Here is a 22,598-nt window from a genome sequence, read left to right as displayed (position 1 = left end):
AGAGGAGTGAAAGACATAGAATTTACACACCTCGATTTTGTTGTATTAGAAGTATAAATAATGTTATGTGCGGCCACTGCATGATGTAGTCTATTTGTAAAGGTTCGAGCTGTTTACAGCAACCTTATCTGTCGCTTTAATGTTAACTTTCTTCAAAGTTGCGTTGGCGTATGTAGTTGATCGCAGAACCTGCCTTGAAAAACTCTACTTGTATTTCTGACATTGTGTGCTTTGCCCGTAAAGTAAAGGAGGAGCCTGTCGGCTTAATAACCTTCAAGTCAAGGTACCCGCCGTTATTTCCTTTCAATGCGATCAAGTCTTTTAGACCTACAGTTTGTATCTTGTCGTGTGCTGCAATGAGATTGTAATCATCGTCATTTGTAAGGGTCAAAGGAAGTAATCCTTGTTTTTTAAGATTCGTTTCATGTATTCTCGCAAACGACTTCACTAAGATAAGCCTTCCGCCAAGGAAACGTGGTGACAATGCAGCGTGCTCCCTTGCAGATCCTTCCCCATAGTTGTGTTCGGCTACTATTGCCCATGGAATGCCTTGCTCTTTCCAGCGCATCATAAGCTCCGGTATGCCATAGCGTTTACCGTCAACATCATATGCCGCATTGACCTCGCCAGTGTCCTTATTTTGCGCCCCAATAAGTGTATTGTACGATATATTTTCAAGATGTCCTTTGTATTTTAGCCAAGCGCCTGCAGCGGATATATGGTCCGTAGTGCATTTTCCTTCCACCCTCATTAGAACCATAGTCACTAGCTCATTCCCATCCCACGCAGGAAACGGCTCCAAAACCTGCAATCGATCAGATTGTGTTGATATTTTGACTTCTACATTCGGGTCAGGCTTTTGCTCCAAGTCTGGGTAAAAATCCATCCGACCCGGAGTAAAACCGCTTTCAGGAAGCTCTTTCCCAATTGGCGCATTAAATCTGAAGGGCTTGCCATCTGGCGCTTCAAGTACCCCAGATGCGGGATTGAATTCCATATCCCCGGAGAATGCTACTGCCGTCACTATTTCTGGGGATGTCAGAAAGTTCATAGTATTGCGATTGCCATCATTCCTCGCTCTAAAATTCCTATTAAAAGATGTAAATATCGCATTGGTAACCTTAGACGTTTTCGGTACGTCTTGCCTGTCCCACTGCCCAATACAAGGGCCACATGCATTCGCGAGTACCTTAGCCCCGCTACTCTTAAAAATATCGAGAAGCCCGTCCTTCTCCAGGGTGGCTCTTATTTGTTCCGACCCAGGGGAGACAAAAAATGGGATCCGCGGTTTTAGGCCAGCCCTCGAGGCTTGCCTTATGATATCAGCTGCCTTAGTCATGTCCTCATAAGAGGAATTCGTACAAGACCCGATCAGTGCAGCAGAAACCTTCTTAGGCCAACCTTCATCTGCCGCCCTAGAACCAAACTGGCTGATTGGGAAAGACAGATCCGGGGTGAAAGGCCCATTGATATGCGGTTCCAACTCTGACAGGTTGATCTCAATTAATTTGTCGTACTCAGCTCCTTCATCAGCTTTTAGTAGCCCATATTTATCAAGTGCCCTGTCTGCCTCATCTCGGATCTCGGACCTTCCAGTGGCGGCTAGATATCTTCTGTGGCCCTCTCCATAGGGAAACAGCGATGTCGTGACACCTACCTCAGCACCCATATTACATATAGTTGCCATGCCAGTGCAGGATAACGTTGATACACCGGACCCGAAATACTCCATAATGTACCCGGTTCCCCCACGCACCGTGAGAAGCCCTGCCAATTTGGTTATGACATCCTTCGGAGCCGCCCAACCCTTTAGTTGGCCCGTCAGCTTGACACCCAATATACGTGGCGCACGGAGTTCCCACGGCATGCCTGAAAGCGCATCAACTGCGTCAGCACCACCCACGCCTATTGCCAGTGTACCAAGGCCTCCTGCGTTGGGCGTGTGCGAGTCGGTCCCCAGCAGCATCAGGCCGGGCGCAGCGAACCGCTCGAGCACAACCTGGTGAATGATGCCAGACCCAGGACCCCAGAATTGAATGCCATACTTGGTGCAACACGATTGCAGGAAATCAAATACCTCGTTGTTCATGCTGACCGCATCCGCCAGATCTGCCTTCTCACCGTCCTTGCCTACTACCAGGTGGTCGCAATGTACAGAGGCTGGGACGGCCGTCTGATTTCTCCCGGCAGCCATGAATTGCAAAAGCGCCATCTGGGCCGACGCATCCTGCATGGCCACTCGATCCGGCCGTAGTTGCAGATACACTTTCCCGCGGATGTCTTCCAGACGCGCAGAACTCAAACTGCCTGCCGGCTCGCAGAGGTGCGCATAAAGCAGCTTCTCAGATAGTGTCAACGGCACCGAGTTCGTCAGCCCACGCACTTCGCGCAGTGTGGCCGCCAGCCGATCGTACATCTTTCTCGCCACATCGCCATTTTTGGCTCCGCCACGGCCGCCTGCCGCGTACCATCTCCGCACAACATGCGTCCTGGGTCCCATCTCGCCTTACCTGCTCCCGGCAAGCCGCATGGCTCTGAAATGCCGCATTTATAACTGGCTGCCGGCCGTGTATGGCTCATCACTTCACTTCCACCGGAAATCGATTAGAGTCATGTCGTAATCACCATATCCGGGTAAATGCCTCAATATAGGCACTTTGTCGTGGTGCACGTATGCTGATCACGTAATTTACCGATTTATGTCCAGCAGCCAAGGAAGCTTGTCCCGCTCGTTCCTGTAGCGCGATTGGTAAATCTATGGCGGAGCCGAGAACCGCGCGAGTGGATTCCCGTCATCTATTTTTCTTCGATAGTATTGCGCCGCACTGTTCTGAAGACGGCGTCGAAGCACATATATATTAGCCCCCCACGTGGGCCGGACCGTTCGGCCTGGGCGTTGATCCTGAAGTGCTGAGTTCTCTGTGTGATGCCAGTACGTATGGGCATCCGGATGCTTGGCGGCGGATGCGCCCAGCCTAGGGCCGCTCTCCGCAACCCGATTTGCTGTACTGTCAGACCAGTGCCGCCGATAGCGCGGGGGCGCGAGCCCCAGCGTCAGGTGGTTTCTTTTGCGGACATGGCCGTTGGGATTTTATAAGCTTTTTACCTTTTTACGAGAGTTTGCTGGAGCAACAAACTCTGCTAACTCCACCATCGCGGAGTGACACAGCGATGAAGTTCTCGCATTCGCTGAAGTATAATGCAGTGCCCGAGTGGCAGGATCACTACTTGAACTACTCTGGTCTCAAGAAGTTGATCTACGCGCTCCAGGCGGAAGAACTTCAGTACATAAGCGGTTCGGGCGAGAGAGGCTCGGGCAATGAAAAGACTGTGACCAAGCTCAAGAATATTTTCCGGCGCGGCGGGCGGAAACAGCGGGACGAAGAGTGCTTTGAGCTCGAGGATGTGCACGAGAAGACGCATGAGTTGCGCGCGCAAAGCAAATTGTCACCGGAAACCCAGTCGTCCATTTCCAGCGACGGCACGGCGTTTAACCCTCGAGATGTGTTTGTAGCACGGTTAGTGGAGGAGCGCGACCTGATTGACCGTTTCTATAAGCGGTTGGAAATTGACCTCTACAAGCAGCAGGAGACTTTGTTGAAGGACTTGGAAAACGCAGGTGCTACACGGCCGGAGCAGCATGCGTACCACGAGGCTTTCGAGGCACATGCACAGTCGGGGATTGCGACGCGCGTCAGGACGAACGACAGCGTCCTTTCCGCGGTTTCGCGGCGTCTGTCAGTGCACGAGCCCAACATGTCTGAAGATGAAGACGAAGACGAAGAGGAATATGATGACGCTACTGCTCCACACACCGCGCTCCTCAACTACGCGGACTTCAATATCAAATCCCAGAAACGCTCGATCTTGAAGAAGAAAATAATTGATCTGTACGTCGAGCTCTCGCAGCTAAAGTCGTACATTGAGTTGAATCGTATTGGGTTTTTTAAAATCACGAAGAAGTTCGACAAGACTTTATCCTGCACTGTTCGTTCCGACCTAATCGAGAGCGGCGAACTCTTCAAAGAGACTTATGTCTTCCAGCCATCCACGTTCGATAACTTGGACAACAACATCTCGCAGTTAGTGGAGTTCTATGCAGTTATCACTGACAATGACGACATCGAAGAGTGCAGACATGAACTCCGCTCTTACTTACGCGACTACATTGTGTGGGAGCGTAACACAGTATGGAAAGATATGTTGGGTTTGGAATCCACTGCAAACAACATCGCGTCCGGCGGCAAGCAGGACGGAGACAGTGCGGATAACATCAGACAGCTTGAGTACTTCACATATCATCTAAGGAAGCCAATAGGTGTCAGAAACCTTGTTATCAGTCAGCTGAAGGTTCCAAAGTGCCTATTCACACTTCGCGCTCTGAAACTCTATGTGATTCTTGCATTGACGCTAGTTCTTTTGAACGTTAAGACATTCAACGACCCCGCACAAAAGCGCTGCATGGCCTTGGTCGAGTGTGTCGCATTGTTATGGGCTACGGAGGCCTTGCCTTTGTTTGTGACGGCTATGTTTGTGCCACTTTTAGTGGTGCTAATGCAAGTTTTGAAGGACGATAAGGGTGAAGTACTAACGGCGGCTGCCGCTTCCTCGAAAGTCCTCTCACTAATGTGGTCGTCCACAATCATGGTTTTGTTAGCAGGGTTTACGCTTGCTGCCGCCTTGTCGAAGTATAACATTGCGCGCGTGCTAGCCTCTTACCTATTGACAGCAGCCGGTACGAAGCCGCGGAATTTGCTCCTCGTCGTAATGTGCGTTGTTTTCTTTCTCTCCATGTGGATATCTAACGTGGCTGCGCCAGTGTTGACATACTCGCTTATTAACTCAGTGTTGCGTACTATGTCCAGCGAGACACCATTCGCACAGGCATTGGTGTTGGGTGTCGCGTTGGCCGCCAATATCGGTGGTATGGCTTCGCCTATTTCCTCTCCTCAGAATGTGATTTCCATGGACTATCTCAAGGAGTACAACGTCGGCTGGGGCCAATTCTTTGCAGTCTCGCTGCCAACGTGCGTAATATCACTTGCGCTGGTTTGGCTTCTCCTCATTTTCACATTCAAGATCAACACGACTACTCTCAAAGCATACAAGCCCATCAAGGACGGCTTCACCCTGAAACAGTACTTCATCATCGCTGTATCGTTGGCGACCATCCTGCTTTGGTGTGTGTTATCGCGTATAGAGGGCACCTTTGGGTCGGCTGGTCAGATAGCCGTTATCCCGCTCGTGCTCTTCTTCGGATCAGGCCTCTTAAGCACACAGGATATCAACAACTTCCCTTGGTCCATCGTCATTTTGGCTATGGGAGGCATAGCTCTAGGTGGAGCAGTGTCTTCTTCTGGGCTTCTTGCCACCATCGCACGGTCCCTACAAGCCCGTGTCATGGACTACTCCCTCTACGCCGTGTTGGTCATCTTCGGCCTTGTCATGCTCGTCGTTGGTACGTTTGTTTCACATACTGTCTCCGCAATCATCATCGTCCCGCTTGTCAACGAAATTGGCACCCATCTTCCAAATCCCAAGGCATCCCCCGTTCTTGTGTTTGGTTCCGCGCTAATTGCCTCCTGCGGTATGGGTCTTGCGTCCTCAGGGTTTCCGAACGTCACGGCCATCTCCATGACAGACGAGATCGGCAACCGATACCTATCCGTGAATACCTTCATCACCCGAGGGGTCCCTGCCTCCATTTTAGCATATCTTTGCGTCATTACCATCGGCTTTGGTATCATGAATTCAGTACTTTCTGGCGTTCAGCCCGCATGATTCATCATTGGCAAGCACGCATATTTTGCATTGGAGCTCTGCCTGATAACTGCATACATTGATATGGCTCACCCGTTGTTTTAAACGTTCCCCACTAACATGACCAAGATGCAGACAGCAGTGAGTTTCCTTCCCCGCGATGCCCACTAGTTCGTCGGTCTTACATAATCACTACTTACGTACCTATCAACTAAAAGACGGCTCAGGCCGGTGAAATTTTCTGCCCTACTTCAGGTAGCGTTCACAACTTTACCTGAGATATTATTTCAACGCTCGATCCTCGCTGTGGATACCTCTATAGCGTCTAGCCAGGATCAACTTTCTTTAATTGGCCTACTCTACATTAGTATTAGAGGGTATTCGCATCCAGTGGTCCGAATTTGGATATTGCGGAAGAGCTAAGGTCGAAGAGCGTTTGCCCTCCAGTCATTTTCGTACTGCGCGTACTTAAAGGGGCTTAATCTGGTACAGAAAGTGATGAGTATGGAAAATACGACAGAGGAGGTAGAACCACGTGAACAAGCTGTGCAGGCAGCAGAATTCGAGGGTGTCGAGGTTGCCGATCAATGGGAGCGGCCGATAGAGGAGGGAGCGCTAATAGAGGCCGGAGCGGACAACGGGGAGTTGGCAGAAGACAGTGCGAGCAGGGCGGGGCGGTTTACAGAGGGGCGGTTTGCAGAAGTGTCTGATGAGAGCGATTCGATGTTGGTGGATGCAATCCCTAGCCTGGAAGAGCAGCGTGCAATTGTGAACCGGTTGTGGGAGGGTTTTGTAAAGGAGAGCAGCGAGGGAGATAAGATGTACATTGTCCCAAACAGTTGGCTGAGCACATTTTTCGACCAGGAACAGACAGACTACACAGTGCTAGGGCAGCTCGACATCAAGTCAATCGTAGTGGACCAGGAAAACCTAATTCTCGTGCCCTACGAAACCTGTCCATATACTGCGGTCCCAGAACCTGTGTTTGCGCAGTGGTATGAATGGTACGGGTTAGCAGAAGGTTCTTCGCCTCTTTGCACGTATCTTGTCGAGAACACGCAAGGGCAGCTAGCTGTAGAATACGACAGGCCTAAATTCCGTCTCCACCATCTTTCGTTGCATGAGGAGTCCCATGGTTACCACCATTATGGACCACAGAGTCCCATATTATTCACAATGTCGCGATTGCACACCGTAGGCGATATGGTGTCCCATGCGATTGAATTATTTTGCAGGCGCGAGAATCAAGCCAATGTGAACGATGTTTCTTTCCGGACCTGGTATGTTGGGGATTCGAACACAGGTCCGGGTGAGCACAGCGAATACCTTGCTGCCAACTACAAGTTTACTCCCTCTGCCTTCATTGAAATACCTTCCAAGTACCTATTCAAAAAAGACCAGTTTTCTCGCGCAATAAAAAGCTTTGATGTGCATTCCTTTGACCTCGTAATTGAGGTCAAGCAACATGGGAAAGATCAGCATTGGCCCTCCAACTTTTATGTTTACAACCAGCTTTTATCATCGAAGGGGACAATCGGTCTGTCGAACTTGGGAAACACCTGTTATATGAACTCTGCATTGCAATGCCTTTTACATATTCCAGAATTCAAGGATTACTTTTTGTACAATGGCTATGAGAAAGAAGTTAATATTGAAAATCCATTGGGTCATAAGGGCCATATAGCATGGGCATTTGCTTCCATGGTACAAGCACTTTTTGGGAAGCGACACTCTGCTGCTACCAGCTACTCCCCCCGTAACTTCAAAAACACCATTGGTCATCTCAATTCAATGTTCTCTGGTTATCAGCAGCAAGACTCACAGGAATTCTTAGCCTTTTTGCTAGATGGTCTACATGAAGACCTCAATAGGATTATAGAAAAGCCATATGTTGAAAAGCCTGAATTGACATCAACTGATGATACCGCCGAATTCAAGGTTATAAAAAAGTTAGCAGATGACACATGGGGAAAACATAAACTCCGGAATGACTCCGTGATAACAGATTTGTTTGTGGGTCTATACAAGTCCACATTGATTTGTCCTGTCTGCAAAAAGACATCTGTTACATTTGATCCGTATAACGACTTAACATTGCCGTTACCGGTGAACAGCACGTGGTCAAACAAAGTCCTTATCTTCCCACACAACTCTCATCCATACTCGCTTGAAGTGGAATTAAAGAAAACGGATACATATCAGCAACTAAAAGAATACGTTGCAAAATGTGCCAATGTCGACCCTGCCAATTTATTTGGTGCTGAGGTTTTTAACCATCAGTTTTACAATAATTATGAAGCACCCAATTCAGAATCCCAGTACCTACCAATCCATGAGCTGATAGGCGATAGTGATGTGGTGGTTTTTTATGAGATACCGCGTAGCGAGGACAGTATCCTAATACCTGTCATGAATACTATTATAGAAGCAGGATTCAAATCTGCAAAACTCTGTGGATATCCTTTTTTTATTTCCTTAACGAAAAAAGAACAGTCCCATTATGGTATCATACTGGAGAAGCTTGAAAACGCCTTCCTCAATCTGTCTGGTGGATTCACTGAATTCCCAATAATTTCACGCAAAATATCGGATCTTACATTAGAATCTCTGCCCTTACTCTCAGAAAAGATTGCTAATCCACCTACAAAAGAGTTGGCCGCTCATCTATCATACATTAATCCTGATGAAACCCCCAACAGGATGTTCGATGTGAAGCTATACAACGGTTCAGGGAATCAATACAATTCTAACGATAATACCGCGGACGAACCTGTACGGATAAAGGAAGTATGGACTCCCGAACCTCATGTCACTTTTAGCAAAGTTTCGGACATTACCGAAAGACTAAACCCCATCGTCAAAGATGCATATTTTTATGCTGAACTGGCCAGCGCTCATGAGCAACAGCAGTCGGCCATTACTCTGCCTGATAGCGGAGATATACTGGATGATACCGGGTTAAATCTTCTGACCACCTCAACTCAGGAAGCTGGCTGTGTACAGCTGTCTTCTCCTAATCCCGAATCTGCTCAACTATCGGAACTTGGTCCAACAAAAACAGATAGTGTTGAAGCTATGCATTTACCGTTACCATCTGACTCGGATATGGATATTGAGGTATACAGTGAACTTGACATGAATAAGCAAACCCTTTCCAAGGATCCTTCTCAAGCGCCGCTTACACAATCCGCATCTGCTTATAGTGGTCCGGCGCCATTATTAGTCGACTTTCAGAATGCACTAATATGCGAATGGAAGTCTGAAAAGTACGAAGAGGTGTTCCACTCTTCTGTACCTTACTCTTGGGAACGGCCTGATACCTTGAGAAATGAGGAATTAGAAGTTATCCGGGAGAAGCGCAGAGCTAGCGGAGAGAAGAAGATAACACTACACGATTGTCTGACTCTCTTTTCCACACCAGAAGTACTAGGTGCTACTGACTCGTGGTTTTGTCCAAACTGTAAAGAACATCGGCAGGCTACAAAACAGATTGAACTATGGAATGCACCTGATATTCTTTTGATTCACTTGAAGCGGTTTGAGAATCAGAGATCCTTTAGTGATAAAATCGCTGACACCGTTCACTTCCCAATTACAGACCTTGATATGACCCCATACCTCGTCTACAAAAACGAGGATAAAGGAGATATTTATGACTTAATTGCAGTGGATAATCACTATGGTGGCCTCGGGGGAGGCCACTACACAGCATACGTTAAAAACATAGATGGTAAATGGTATTATTTTGATGATTCCCGTGTCAGCGAGACCTTGCCAGAGAGAAGCATAGCAGGTTCAGCCTATTTGTTGTTCTACAGGAGGCGAGTGGAATCTGGCTACTTAGGTACTGAGAGGTTATCCCAGATAATTCTTGAATCTAGACAAAAGCATGAGCAAGTGTTAAAAAAGTTTAGCGAAGCTGTCATTGATCTGTATTCTGAGAGCAAGTCCGACGATGAAGAAGAAGAGGAGAAGAATGAGGAGAAGAATAGAGAGAACAGCTTTTTGATGCCTTCAAGAGAAGATGAAACGAATGCTGGACAACAGGAAGAACCTTCTCAGCTTGAGACGGAAAGTTCGGTACCACAACCGGACAAGAAAGGAGCATATCCACTTAAAGGTATGGTCAGCCCGCATAGTGAATACAGCATTGCTAGTCTTGAAGTAGGAGATGGCGAAAAAATAGACGAAAGTGGAGATATTGATCATAATAATAGCCGGAGGAAACTCCGCCTATTGCAGAAGACATACAATTCGCATTCGTCTGATGTAGCCACCTCTGGGTCGAGTTCCTCCTCCTCAACAGGCGCCGTAGTGGAGGAAATTCAAGAGGCAGAAAATATAGATCATAAGAGGAACTAAAGCATAGCCTAGCTGGATTCCTTGAGCGGGATACACTGCAATTACTACAACTATATATTATCACGCCATTATCATTATTCCAAATATATACTATCACAAATGATATTTTCCCTCAACTTCTGCATGCGTTGGTATGCTACTAGATGCGCCTTCCCTTGTAACAGCAATTGCACTAGCCTGTACTGCAAAGCGCACAGCATCATCTAGCGTGGACCCAGAGTCTAGTTGGGCGACCAATCCACCCAGGAATGTATCACCTGCGGCGGTAGTGTCCACGACTTTCACGACTTGCTCTGCGGGGACGTAAAGAACCCTTGAACTCGCAGCAGAAGCGTACAAGACACCGTATTCTCCCAAGGTTACTATAATTGTGCCAGAACGACTCTTGCCGAGTACCCCCCTCTCCATGAGCTCACTTAAAATTACCCTGAACTTGTCTACCATATTATCTGGCTCTGATTCGGAGAACTTAGAACTTCCAGAGCCCGTAATGCACATGTAAAGCTGAAAAGCCTCAACTTCATTGACCACCAAGACATCCACGTCCTTCCATGCATCTGCTGGTAGCTCCTGAAACGGCGAAGGGTTGAACACAATTTGGTAAGCTGGCCTATTGAGCTTCAGCCAGCGCATGTATGCTACTGGATCGGAGATTTCATGCTGAAGGATAATGTAGTGTTGGCCTGGGGAAGTATTCTTCGGGAACACTTGCTCCATGTTACTTTCTTCTAAGACCGTCTTCGCATTAGCCCCGCTCACAATCACAATCCGGTTCTGTCCTGTCTTGCGCTCTACTAGGATAGTCGCAGTGCCTGTCTTAGTCCCCGCCACTACACCAACGTGCTCGACCTGCACCCTATTCTGTCTAGCCACTTCCAAGATCTCATCTCCAAATGGATCCCTACCTACATTGCCCACAATACGCACTTTCTCATCGCCCGCATCCGCTTGTAGCTTACTAACTGCGATTGCCTGATTCAAGCCCTTGCCACCTACATGGGTTTCGAAGTGCTCCCCCGCAAATGTCTCCCCCGCGCCAGGAACCTTGTCAGTATACGTGACTAAATCATAATTCAAAGACCCAATTACCGTCACTCCCATTACGGAAGCTGGCGTATACAGTAGTAAACAAATATGTTTTCTAGCTGGTGCTCTTTCACATTAAATAGCCTTATAATAGAAGAGTTATACATTGTGCGGACCACCTTCTAGCAGGTGATCCTTGTTTTCACGTGACTAATTTTAAGTTGATTTTCCGCCAAAATTTTTCAGTGGAGGTCATCTCGTGAAGATGAGAGCTTATATGGTATATGAACTCTTCTATATGAAGGTGCTTTTCAACAACATACTTCATTAGAAAGATGCTAGTTTTCCCTCCAGAGGTTTTAGCCCGTATTTCTCCAGATCTATCCCTTCAAAGACATCTATCTTTGGGCGTGCGACCTTCCTTACGAGGTTTTACAGAGTTTAGGGATGTTGGAATCAGTGATGGAAATCTATCCAGACATAGCGTGGAGTGCAAGAACAAAGCTTCAAATAATATAATAGGGTCTAATGTGCTAAAAACTGGCAATACGTTTGTAGTAACGACAATTACTGCCTCTGTGGTGGAAGAGGCTCTTGTGGAGAAGGCAGGTGCTGAGAAAGGTCCTGCACGGAAGGAATATGGAACAGTATATCCTGTAGTGGAGGTAGAGAGGGGCAGAGTAGAAAGAGGACGTGGGGGTGTGCCAACAGACGAGGAGATGATTTTGTCTCAGCGACTGCATGATGCGATCTCCGCTTCGGGATTGATACCGTCAGAAGCTCTGGAAGTCGTATGCGGCATGAGAACGCTTGCGCCATCTGGTGAGCTGAAGACTATGTATCCGGAAGATTACGATGGCGATGAGGAAGCTGCTAAGATTCTTTCATTGAATGACAGGCGCAAATGGTCTTACTGCCTCCATGCCAAGATTGAAGTCTTTAGTCGCGATGGTCCGCTTTTCGAACTATGCTGGAACTCTTTGATGTACGCTCTACAAACTGTACAACTACCCCGTGTGTATATGGATGAGCGCGCGGCAGATCTAAAGATACCTATAAGGACCAGAGGTCGCAATGCGATGATCAAGGAGGCATACGACTTAAAGTTTGACCCGCTACGCAGCATTGTCCTGGACCTGAACAAGAATAACATTGCATATGCGTCAGGATTCGGTGTAACTGACTTGGATAATGAGTCACGTCTAGAGCCTGGGGAGGACGACATGGCAGTTGAGGTGCCTGAGAAGATTTTGCTAGTAGACCTGGAGGGAGAAGCAGAGGAAGCGTCAATCAAATCCACGCTCTCACTGGTTACTAGTCCTGGTGGCCAGTTGACTACCATTTCGTTGATAGGAGGCGGTTCCCGGATAACTCTGGACCTTATTAAATCATCTTTCCAGCATGCGAAGGAAAGGTCGAAAGATCTGGCAAGCAAGGTCTGAGGTGGTGTGTACGACCGTTTCCAAATACAATCTTTTAACGAGAACTTATATATTCTAAGACTAGAGGTAAAGCAGTGGCCTGGACTGCGTTGTAGAGAATTAATTGGCGAGTATGTAACAGCGCCAAACAAGATCTAGAAGATTAAACTACCATTAGAGGAAGAGTTTATCGATCTATCCAACATATATAATAACGTAATCAGAGTTAATGCTTGTTGGATCTGGCCTTCCTTTGCTTAGGCTTTGGAGATGGAGAGGGGGTGCCTGTGGTATCCACGTCGATATTTACATATTCGTTGACCTTAGCAGCCACACCACCGCGGACACGTTTCACCACTCTCGACTTCTTGCTACCCTTTCTTCTGTAAACCTCAATGTAGAAGGCGATAAATAAGAACAAATAGGAGGAGATGATGGCACAGCCTGAAAAGGTAGCTGCAGCAGAGCCCACGCAGTTACCACAGTGTAGCAATTGAGGAAAGTAGTCATAGGCCAACTTGGTGTAAGTAGCAAAGTAGATGAACCCAATGTCAAGGACAAACTGAATAATCTGGAACCGTGTCACCCACTCCTTCCACCAGACTCTGATACCACGAGCAGCAAGGAAGTAATACCAGTACATCACAACGTGCACGGCAAGGTTAAGTGTAATAGGCACCCACGAAATGGAAGTGGTGCCCATTAGTTGCGTGTAGCACAATAGTGCGGTAGCGCCGTGGTGGTAGGTATGCAAGAAAGTAAGCTTCTTGTGCTTCAAGACCAGAAAGACGGTGTCAATAAACTCAATATATTTCACGATGTAGTTCATGTAGTACAGCGTAACCATTGGCTGGGTCCATGCACCAATGTTGCAGATAGCGTAGAAAAGACCATGCCGCGCAAGAATCGGAACAAGCTGCTCCACCATCAGAAGAAGAATACCGAGGGATACGGTAGTCAAAAACAGGTTGTGCAGTTGGAACAAAACATTAAGCTTAAATGGCTCGCTCTTCTGCAGCAATGCTCTGCCGCCAAAAATAACCACATAGTATGTCGCGATGGCCGCAAGCACCTGTGGCAGCTCGCTCAATGGCAATTGCCCAGGGATGAAGTGGAACTCGTGAGGAACAAACTTCCCATTGCTCAACCATGCAACAGACTTGTCGAAGTGGTCCCAAAGGGATATGTTCATAAATGGCCGATCCAGAGTAGGAACATAGTCTTCGAGTACCGGATATTGATCCAATACCTTAGCGAGTGATTCTTTCATAACACTGAGCATATTGAGGTAAATATTGAAGCACCAAACTCAGACAGTTATATGGAGTTATGAATAACGGCTTCCGCAGTGGTGTAACGCTTACTTATGTTGAACTAACGATATACGTGCTCGGGTTTGGAGTGTATTTCGTTTTTTACTAACACCGAAAACTCACCAAATTTTCGAAAAATGCCTTCCAGATAATGCAAGGCATCATCGAACATCAAGGAACGAGGAGGGCTCTTTACAAAACCCCATTAAGAGATAATTATATGACAAGTAATATTACAGTATTAGTTAGATGAGCTATACTATAGTATCTACGGAGTGCATACTTGGCAGAGTCGTATGTAGAAGATAACCTCATTTATGTGAAGAAGCGGAGCGAGGATCAGCGTTGTTTTTTACATCGGGTGCCGAATCAGTAGAAAGTAAGCCTAATGCCTCCGGAGCCGAAGCTACAGCAGCCAACGCAGCAAGCGGATCGCTTGCAAAATTAAAGGCTGATGTATGAGATGGCAGACTAACCGAGTGTGCAACTGAGTGTGCAACCGAAGGAAGCACAGGGGGCAGTGTATGTGCCAAAGGGCCACGGTCCGACACTTTGTGAGCCATCAGATTCAACGCTGGGGGTTTACCCTGATGTGGAACTGGCAGCTTGGGAGCGGCAGGCGAAATCGGCTGCGCGTTATTCAGGATGGAACTAATGGATCCCCATGATGTCTGCTTCTGCATATGAGGTGGCAGGGGGAAATGCGGATTCGTTTGCGGCGCTGTGGTGCCGAAGGCGGAGGTGCGTAGTTCCTGGATTATAACGTTGGCATTTGCGGTATCGATCTTCCTTGGCCCAGGCGAAGCTGCCTTTTGAGAGACAGTAGCACAATTATCGTTGAGGATGCTGCGGATCGATGAGCGACGGCTGACGTCAAATGCATGGGGTTCCAACTTCTGGGTTTCTGGGTTGAAATGAACAGAATGTTGCACTGAAGATATGGGTGCAGCGCTAGTCAGCTTTAGTGTTGGAGGGGTAGATGTGCTCAGAGAGTTCGATGGGCTTTTGCGTTCTGGGACAGAGTTCTGGTGGCTGGATATGCCTGGATGGTTAGACGTAGCAGCGGGAACAGGTGGCTCATAGCCCGAAGAGAGGTCATGAGAGGCAGCGCGAATGTTAGAAAATGTTCCAGCAGAGGCCGCCGCCTTACTAATGTTGAAATAACCAAGAGCTGGTGCCTGTGGAAGAGACATTCCATCACCCGCCGGGCTATCGTTTTCAACGTTTACACTGGTACCTGTTGGGCTTTGGCCTTCTTGCATACGAGCAAATACAGCATTTCCCTGCTCCAGAAGTGGCTGCCATCCTTTGGCAGCAGCTTTTCGTTGGTAATAATTCCGGACCATTGTGGTGGACTTAGTGCCAAGTTTCTCGGAAATCAAGTGCCATTGAGAACCATACTGCTTCAACAAGCTGGGAAATAGGTCACTCTCTCTCACGCTCCAATAGCTGGATCTATGGTTTGATTCGCCATGCTTCGTTTTTTTCTTGATAACCTTACTCGATGTATCGCTATCATCTGTTACTGCCTCCTTGCTATCTGACTTGACCATTTGAACATGATCCCTCGCCAAATCTGACCCGGTAAAAGACAACTGTCTTTCTAGCAAAGATGTGTCGGCACCTTCAGATTTGCACTCGTCTAGTGGACGCTTCTTGTTCGTTTCCTCCTTGTTTTCTGTTGGTTGGACCGAAGCGACTACATCGTGAGGCGCTGCTTCCAAATTACGCGGATAATCTTCCTCATCTTCCGTAGTATTTTCATTCACGGCGACGTCATTCGGCGTCGGCTCCATATTAGTAGAAGCTGTATCCGTAATTATATTTTCATTCTCATTGGGGAAGTGGTCATGATTTTGTGTTTCAACTTTGCCTCCAAAATCATTTACAGAACTTCTGCTTCTGGCAGCAAGGTCATAATCATAATCATTATTAGTAGTGTCATTAGTATTATTATCATCATTATCAATATTATTGTTGTCAACTTTAATCTCCACTTGCTCCATTATAACCTTCGGCTTTCCTTTATCATGATACGCCTCCTCAATTCCATTATTGAGCGAGGTAAGTTCCTCTGCCTCAGGAGTGTCATTCTTTTGCTTTGATCTCTCCTTTTCCTTTTCCTTCCGACGTTTAACGTTGGAAACTTTACGTTTCTTATTTTTTTCCACAATTAGCTTTTTATAGTTCACAGCTTTCTTTGTCCTGTAGTAGTGTAGAACACATTCTTGCGGAGATCTGAAACCACCCATATACGCACAAATCTTACCAAATCGTTTGGGGTATGATAAGTAAGCGTCCACAAACATATCATGTTCTGTCGGTGAGAAAGTGTCTATAGCGTCCGTTAAAACCCTCGAAGCCCATGCATCCTTATCAGTAACCAAATTATTGACATCCTTAAACTTAAGCGAATATCTTCCTATCGGATCTAAAATCATTGGCGGAATGGAAGCCGCTAATTGATGATGTTTGTAATCAGGATCAATCTGCAAAAGTACAGATTCAATTTCTGCATCATCAACGAAATCTGCGCGATTACGACGACGTGATAAACCACTTCCATGATTATCCTTCTGATCACGTTGTTCTTCTTCACGTTGACGGGCTTCCTCTTCTCGCCTTCTCTTTTCCAGATAATCTTGATTCCGAACGCGCTCGCTCATCTTGTCCATCTTCTCGCACTTGGATTCCCAATCGCGCTGCAGTTCCAAGAAGCGTTTCTTCAAAAGAACATCTTTAACACGCCGGTTATGTTTTAAAGTGGATAAATATGAAACCAACAGCGGTCTAACAGCCTGTTCATGAACCAAAATATTCTGCGACATGAATGGATACTCGGATAAAGTTCGAATGGGAGTTTGTAATAAATACTTCTGTTTGGCTATTCTTTCTTCCCGAGTAAGATTTTTCAAAATCCATAATTTCATATTTGGCTCTTGCATGGGGAAAATACACCCTTCCACTGGTATCCTAGGTTCAGGATATGGGGTCGGCTCTGGCAAAGATCTAGGGATATGTGGGTATTGTGATAGGGGATCTACATATGCATCAAAACATGTGCCTTCATGCGCATCAGTAGTTATGTTTGCGCTGAGAGGCGAGCCATTTCCAGCTTGTCTGCACAACTCCATATCATTTGCATCATCAACCTCATTATCGCTATCACCATCCTTAGTCGAGTATGGAAAGGAGGGTGACACAGCAAGGCCAGAGGTATCAGTTGAAGACATATCTGTGCTCATGCGGTGGGCCGCATCATAGTCCGATGACTTCGTGGAGGATTTAAAGTCATTCTGCGGAGGATTCTGTGGCTCTACTGACCTTGCAGATTCGTTTTCACTTTCGTACAGAATGGACTCATCTTCGAACTTGAGATCTATCCGTTTGTGATCATACGCGACTCTTTTTTCAACCTTCTTTGTCGTCATTGGCACGGAGTTTATCAAGCTAGAGCCCAAGGAATGCTGCTTATCAAAGTTCTTCTTAGCCATGGGCATTTCGTATCTATCATCTATCCCTTCGTTCGAACCATACTTCACCTGGTAGCCATACTTTGTATTATAATAAGAGTTGCGATAATGCTTCGTACCAGAACTACCGGCACTGCTAGACCTCCAATATGGCTTGGATGAGGACTGCGGCACGGCGAAGTTACTGCCATCATAGTCAAGTTGGGCCTGGCTGCCAACATTCGAAAAAGATGAGGAGGAAGGTATCGAGCTAGAGTCTCTCCACTTGGCTACACGCGGTCCATAGGCAGCGGAAACCGTGCTGCTGTCGTAAATCTCATCCGAGCCCCCTGTGCGTTGCTTATGCCTCGCTAAGCTCCCGTGGTGGTTTCCATGAAGCCCAACGCCGTGGTACGAGCTCCCAGTCGCACTGGGAGCAGTCTGAGGAGGAACACCCGGCTGCGGATTGTATCGGCTGTGGCCGCTCTGGGATGCCCCGGAGTACCTTGAAGTCGCCTCCACTCCACTCCACGGCATCGGCGCCGCGGCAGGCTGTTCTGGATTATACCTGCTCCCGCTCCTCGTGGGAAAATTCTTGTTCATCGGCACGTTCGGCTCGTACCGCGACGATCGCGCGTCCGCGCTCGGCAGTGGCGGCGCCCCTGGCCCTGTCACAGCTACTCCGTGGTGATAGAGCCCTGTCCCATGGCCTTGCGCGCCGCCTCGCGTGTACGACTGGTGTCGTGAGTTGCCACTATAATGATACCTCTTCTTTTCGCCCAATCGCTGCGACAAAGGCATCATGAACAAACCTCGATGGCAACCCTCTCGTCGATATAGCACCCAGCGTCCAAATCAGAGCGCTGGATACTTGGCTCTTGCGACTTGCACGCCCCTCGTGTTTTAAACAGTTTGCTGTCTATTAAGCGAAAAACGACAGAAACAACGAAAACAAAGGAAAGCCTGCTCACAGATAGCACCTCCTTGTTCCGCACTGTATTGGATCCAATAAGCTTGTAGAAGTTACAGACACGTAAATGGTCCCAGCAGCTGATATATCTGCTTTCTTCGTATGTTGCTTATAAACACTGATGGCATATGATAACTTACATCACAAAAAATTGTCCCTGTTGAATGGAGGAACATCACACCTGCATTTCGTACACGGTGATATTGAACTAGCTCATCGCCAAGGAGGAGGTCATTGCTTAATGGACCCCGTGCCAGCAGCATTTGCTGGGCTCGCAAAAGTAGTTCTTCTGACAATATATAGGTTGGTGGTTTCTAAAAATGGTCCTCTTTTTGTGAGGAGGGAAGGGTCGGAGGGTCAGACCGCACTAGCCCCCACGCGTTGCTTTGTCTTGAGCGAGGAGTCGTGGGCGGCCTCGAAGTCGCCGTACTGCGGCACAAGGCTGTCCATCTGCACGGCGTCGAGCTCCTTCATCGAGCTCTTGTCGGCAGAGCTGCCCTCCCAATCGTTGTCGTCCGCGAGCTCCATGTCCTGGGGGAGCAGGAGGTTGAGGATAGTTGCAATGAAGCCAGCTAGACAGTAGCTGGACTGCATGATGATGGTAACCCCATTTAGAAGGCCCTGTAGAGCGTGGTTGTCGCCCTGGTAGTTGAAGACATGGCTGAACCAGTCCGGGATGAGCACCGAGGCAATGCCCGGCATCAGCGCCGCTGTAAGAACAAAGCGGTCGCGGCGGGTGAAGCGGATAGTGGAGATGATTTTGAGGCCGCTGACGAGGACGGAGGTGAAGAGAAAGGAGGTCATGCCACCCAATACGGGCTTCGGAATGGCGACGATGGCGGCTGCAAACTTGGTGAAGACACCCATGATGATAAGGATGAAGCAGGCCCAGTAGCCGACCGTTCTGCTGGCGCAGCGCGTGATGGCGATGACGCCATTGTTCTGCGCAAAGGTTGACATGGGCGTGATGGTCATCAGGCCAGCGAGGACGCCGATCAGCCCGTCGCCAGTTAGCCCGCCTTGTAGCCGCGACTCGTGCAGCGCACCCTCCATCTCCAGGCGCGACACCTCCATAGACGCCGTCAGGTCACCGAGCGTTTCCATGAGCAGAAGCGTATAGACGACGAGGAACGGAATCACGGCTGGCCCGTACACGTTGAGCGGGAATGTCTGGATCCACGGGAACGAGACGGCTCGCGCAGAGCTGATGCCCGAGCCGTCAAAGTAGCCGCAGGCGCCTGCCACGATGCAACCGACGAGCAGGCCGACGATGACACTACAGGACTTCATTATCGGTGCGCCCCATCTTTCGCACACAATAATTGTGGTATACACGAGGAACGCAAGCCCGAGGAAGCGGGCGCTGCCGTACGGGGCCGCCATGGGCGCGCCCTCGTGGGGACACATGCCGCCCACACAGCCAGACCCCCCCAGCACGTCCTGGAACCCGGACTTGACTAGCGACGCGCCCATAGTTAGCAGCACGCTACCAGTCACCACGCTGGGAAATAGCTTCTTCAGAAAGCGCGCGGGCATAAAACTCAGCAGCACCTCCCACAGCGCACACACGCACGACGTTCCGAGCAGCGCCCCGTAGCCGCGCACGCACGGTAGCGGTGACCCCTGCTCATCCATACCGCAGTAGCCGGTCTGGTACATAATTGGTATGATGCTCTGCACCAGCGGCAGCACACCGAAACTCGTGCCCACCACCGACAACATCCCAGAACCAATGTAATAATTCGTGTAAGGAATCCGCACGCGCGTGATCTGCACCATCGACAGAAGCCCGCTCACCACCAGCGACGCGCCCACTAGGTACTGCTGCGTCTCGCTGTCAAAGTTCGCCGCCGCCGCTATCAGAATTGGCGGTGTGATCACGCCCGCCAGCATCGCCAGCGCGTGCTGCAGCCCCAACAGCACCCCAAGCACCACCGGGATTTCTGCATTGATCGAGAAAAATGGCTGACGCTTCTCCTGGCGCTTGAATATCTGCGGCGTGAACAGGTACTTGTAGTCGTAGTCGCCTAAAAGCCCGCGCCGCGTCGCTACCTTGTTTCGCAGCTTACCCGCGTAGTATGCGAATGCGCCTCCGCGGCTATTATCAACTACCACCATGGTGACTAGGCTTTACTCTACCTGCCCTGTGGGCTCGGTGATCGATGCACAAGATGCTTTGGACCTCATCGCTTCTGCAGATGCCCCTCAAAAAAGAAACGATAAAAAGGAACGGCATTCGCAGGAAATCCCCCTACTCGATAACAGAACTCGGCGCAGGCGTTGCTGACAATGTTTGGTCCTACATATAATTCTGAGCTTGCTCCGCCGCAGATTTTCGTGCGCTATCTTCCGCTGCAGAAGTAGGATATTGCAGTCCAACGGCCGAATGTGCCGGCCGGACGCCGCTAAGATCCGCTTCCTACTGCGCAGGCGGGCCTCCTCGTTAGAAAAGATAATCCCTTTTAAGGCATGATAAGTGTAGTTTGGGATTGACGTGTTGGTTCCGTTGAAAATGCAAATTTCTATGGCGCCCACAGACGCGTAAGCTGGTTATAGGGCTTTACGCGCGGACGGGTCGCGTGGGCCCGAATTCTTTGTTTGGTTTTGGTAATATGGTTCAGATCCTTAGCACAGTTCAAAGATATATCTTGGTGCATAGGAGGCGCAGGAGGTAAAGGAGGGAGTTTTAGGAAGATTTCTGCAGCAGGTAGTGTGGAATTGGAGGCAGTAAGATGCTGGTAACGAACAAACGGACGTTGCTTCCCTTTGAGGATGGAGGCGCCATTGAGGGGCCGGTGCAGAAGCGGTTTCGCGGATTGAGCACGCCTCCTGCATCGCCAGAGAAGAAACCCGAGAACGCGCAGCCGCCGGCGCCGCGCTTGAAGGCGACACGGCGACTGGAGCAAGACAGTGAGGTCTCGCCCCGGCGGCTGGTCTTTGCGAAGGATTCAGTGTACTTGAGGGCTAAGTCGCTGCTGCAGCGGTCGTCACTTCTGTCACGGGAGCACCCGTGGCTGCCCACAAGGGAGGCGCAGTACCGGGAGATTAGCGCGTTTCTGGGGGAGACAATCGGCTCCAACGGCGGGAACTCGCTCTACATTACGGGGCCGCCGGGAACGGGCAAGACCGCGCAGCTGGAGCTTGCAGTGCGCCAGAGCTTTCACACGATCCTGATCGGCGAAGAAAACCGGCGCAATGCTCCGAAGCATGACCCTGCACTGGCCAACACAATGTACTATGAACTCGGGCCGGGCAAGTACCAGTCTGTCGCCATGGTGTCCCTCAACTGTATTGCACTGAGGCGGCCGGAATCGTTGTGGTCGAAGATCCACGAGCAGCTCAAGAAGAACGCTGGCTGTGGCGACACTGTGAGGAGCATGGATGACTTGCAGGCATTTTTCAAGAGCTACCCCAACACTGCATTTGTTGTCATTTTGGATGAGATGGACAAGTTGCTGACGTCCACGTTAGAGGACAGCAATGCCACCAAGATCATTGTGGATTTGTTTCTGCTAGCCAGGCTGCCATCCGTGAGATTTACACTTGTTGGCATTGCAAACAGTTTAGATATGAAAGACAGGTTCTTGAATCGGCTGCTTCTTTCGCCAGAGTTTTTGCCCAAGGTCATCAACTTTGCGCCTTATACATCAGAGGAAATGTTTGAAATTGTGACTAGCAAACTGAAGTCTGTGGATAAGGTAGATACTATTATACAGCCTATGGCAATAAAGTTTGCTGCAAAGAAGTGTTCCAGCAACACTGGTGACTTGAGGAAGTTATTTGATGTTCTCCGGAATAGCATTGAACTGGCTGAGCTTGAGTCCCTTAACAGGAAAGCTGATAAAACCCCCGTTCGAGTCACTCTCACTCACGTTTCAAAAGTGTTTTCCACATACATGAATTCATCTTCTACAAAGACAAGAATCTCGAAGTTGAATTTACAGCAGAAAATCGTGCTGTGTGCATTGGTACACAGAGAGAAGTCTGATCTTTTTCAGACGCAGTGTACTATCGATGAAGCATATGATTATTATACAAAACTTCTGTCCGATACTATTGCATTAAACCCGCTTAATAGAAACGAATTTTTGGAAAGTTGCGACACATTAGAGATGTATGGAGTCGCTTCTATTGAAAATGGCAAGCATGGCAAAAAGGCCAAACAATTGGTAAAACTGATCAAGAGTACAGTTGATGAAAAGGAGTTCCATGATGAAATATGTAAGATGGACTTGCTTAAGAAATTGATAATATAAAAGGCTACGAGCTTCAATATTATAATACGCATTGCATA

The 22,598-nt window shown here is 48.5% G+C and overlaps 9 protein-coding genes across 9 annotated transcripts; 4 read left to right on the top strand and 5 right to left on the bottom strand.

Annotated features, from left to right (window-relative positions):
* Positions 1 to 142: 142 nt before the first annotated feature.
* On the bottom strand, positions 143 to 2,500 carry ACO2 (aconitate hydratase ACO2; the record flags this gene model as incomplete). The annotated part of the gene is made up of 1 exon (NM_212312.2): positions 143 to 2,500. One exon carries the CDS (start codon positions 2,498 to 2,500, stop codon positions 143 to 145), a length of 2,358 nt encoding a protein of 785 aa, NP_986176.2.
* A 671-nt stretch (positions 2,501 to 3,171) lies between these two features.
* Positions 3,172 to 5,781, top strand: PHO90 (SPX domain-containing inorganic phosphate transporter; the record flags this gene model as incomplete). Its single annotated transcript, NM_212311.2, has 1 exon — positions 3,172 to 5,781. The coding sequence occupies one exon, from the start codon at positions 3,172 to 3,174 to the stop codon at positions 5,779 to 5,781; it is 2,610 nt and encodes an 869-aa protein (NP_986175.2).
* A 477-nt stretch (positions 5,782 to 6,258) lies between these two features.
* On the top strand, positions 6,259 to 10,122 carry UBP12 (putative ubiquitin-specific protease UBP12; the record flags this gene model as incomplete). The annotated part of the gene is made up of 1 exon (NM_212310.2): positions 6,259 to 10,122. The coding sequence occupies one exon, from the start codon at positions 6,259 to 6,261 to the stop codon at positions 10,120 to 10,122; it is 3,864 nt and encodes a 1,287-aa protein (NP_986174.2).
* A 93-nt stretch (positions 10,123 to 10,215) lies between these two features.
* RBK1 (putative ribokinase) lies at positions 10,216 to 11,223 on the bottom strand (the record flags this gene model as incomplete). The annotated part of the gene is made up of 1 exon (NM_212309.1): positions 10,216 to 11,223. One exon carries the CDS (start codon positions 11,221 to 11,223, stop codon positions 10,216 to 10,218), a length of 1,008 nt encoding a protein of 335 aa, NP_986173.1.
* Positions 11,224 to 11,483: 260 nt separating this feature from the next.
* RRP43 (exosome non-catalytic core subunit RRP43) lies at positions 11,484 to 12,590 on the top strand (the record flags this gene model as incomplete). Its single annotated transcript, NM_212308.2, has 1 exon — positions 11,484 to 12,590. One exon carries the CDS (start codon positions 11,484 to 11,486, stop codon positions 12,588 to 12,590), a length of 1,107 nt encoding a protein of 368 aa, NP_986172.2.
* Positions 12,591 to 12,795: 205 nt separating this feature from the next.
* Positions 12,796 to 13,851, bottom strand: AGOS_AFR624W (elongation of very long chain fatty acids protein; the record flags this gene model as incomplete). Its single annotated transcript, NM_212307.1, has 1 exon — positions 12,796 to 13,851. The coding sequence occupies one exon, from the start codon at positions 13,849 to 13,851 to the stop codon at positions 12,796 to 12,798; it is 1,056 nt and encodes a 351-aa protein (NP_986171.1).
* A 342-nt stretch (positions 13,852 to 14,193) lies between these two features.
* Positions 14,194 to 18,138, bottom strand: SNT1 (Snt1p; the record flags this gene model as incomplete). Its single annotated transcript, NM_212306.2, has 1 exon — positions 14,194 to 18,138. The coding sequence occupies one exon, from the start codon at positions 18,136 to 18,138 to the stop codon at positions 14,194 to 14,196; it is 3,945 nt and encodes a 1,314-aa protein (NP_986170.2).
* A 523-nt stretch (positions 18,139 to 18,661) lies between these two features.
* Positions 18,662 to 20,422, bottom strand: AGOS_AFR622W (nucleobase:cation symporter-2 family protein; the record flags this gene model as incomplete). The annotated part of the gene is made up of 1 exon (NM_212305.1): positions 18,662 to 20,422. The coding sequence occupies one exon, from the start codon at positions 20,420 to 20,422 to the stop codon at positions 18,662 to 18,664; it is 1,761 nt and encodes a 586-aa protein (NP_986169.1).
* A 614-nt stretch (positions 20,423 to 21,036) lies between these two features.
* On the top strand, positions 21,037 to 22,560 carry CDC6 (AAA family ATPase CDC6; the record flags this gene model as incomplete). The annotated part of the gene is made up of 1 exon (NM_212304.1): positions 21,037 to 22,560. One exon carries the CDS (start codon positions 21,037 to 21,039, stop codon positions 22,558 to 22,560), a length of 1,524 nt encoding a protein of 507 aa, NP_986168.1.
* Positions 22,561 to 22,598: the final 38 nt, after the last annotated feature.

Source organism: Eremothecium gossypii, chromosome VI (assembly GCF_000091025.4).
Source record: "Eremothecium gossypii ATCC 10895 chromosome VI, complete sequence".
NCBI lineage: Eukaryota > Fungi > Ascomycota > Saccharomycetes > Saccharomycetales > Saccharomycetaceae > Eremothecium > Eremothecium gossypii.
Note: the sequence above shows the minus strand (reverse complement) of the source record. Positions and strands in the feature narration are given on the sequence as shown.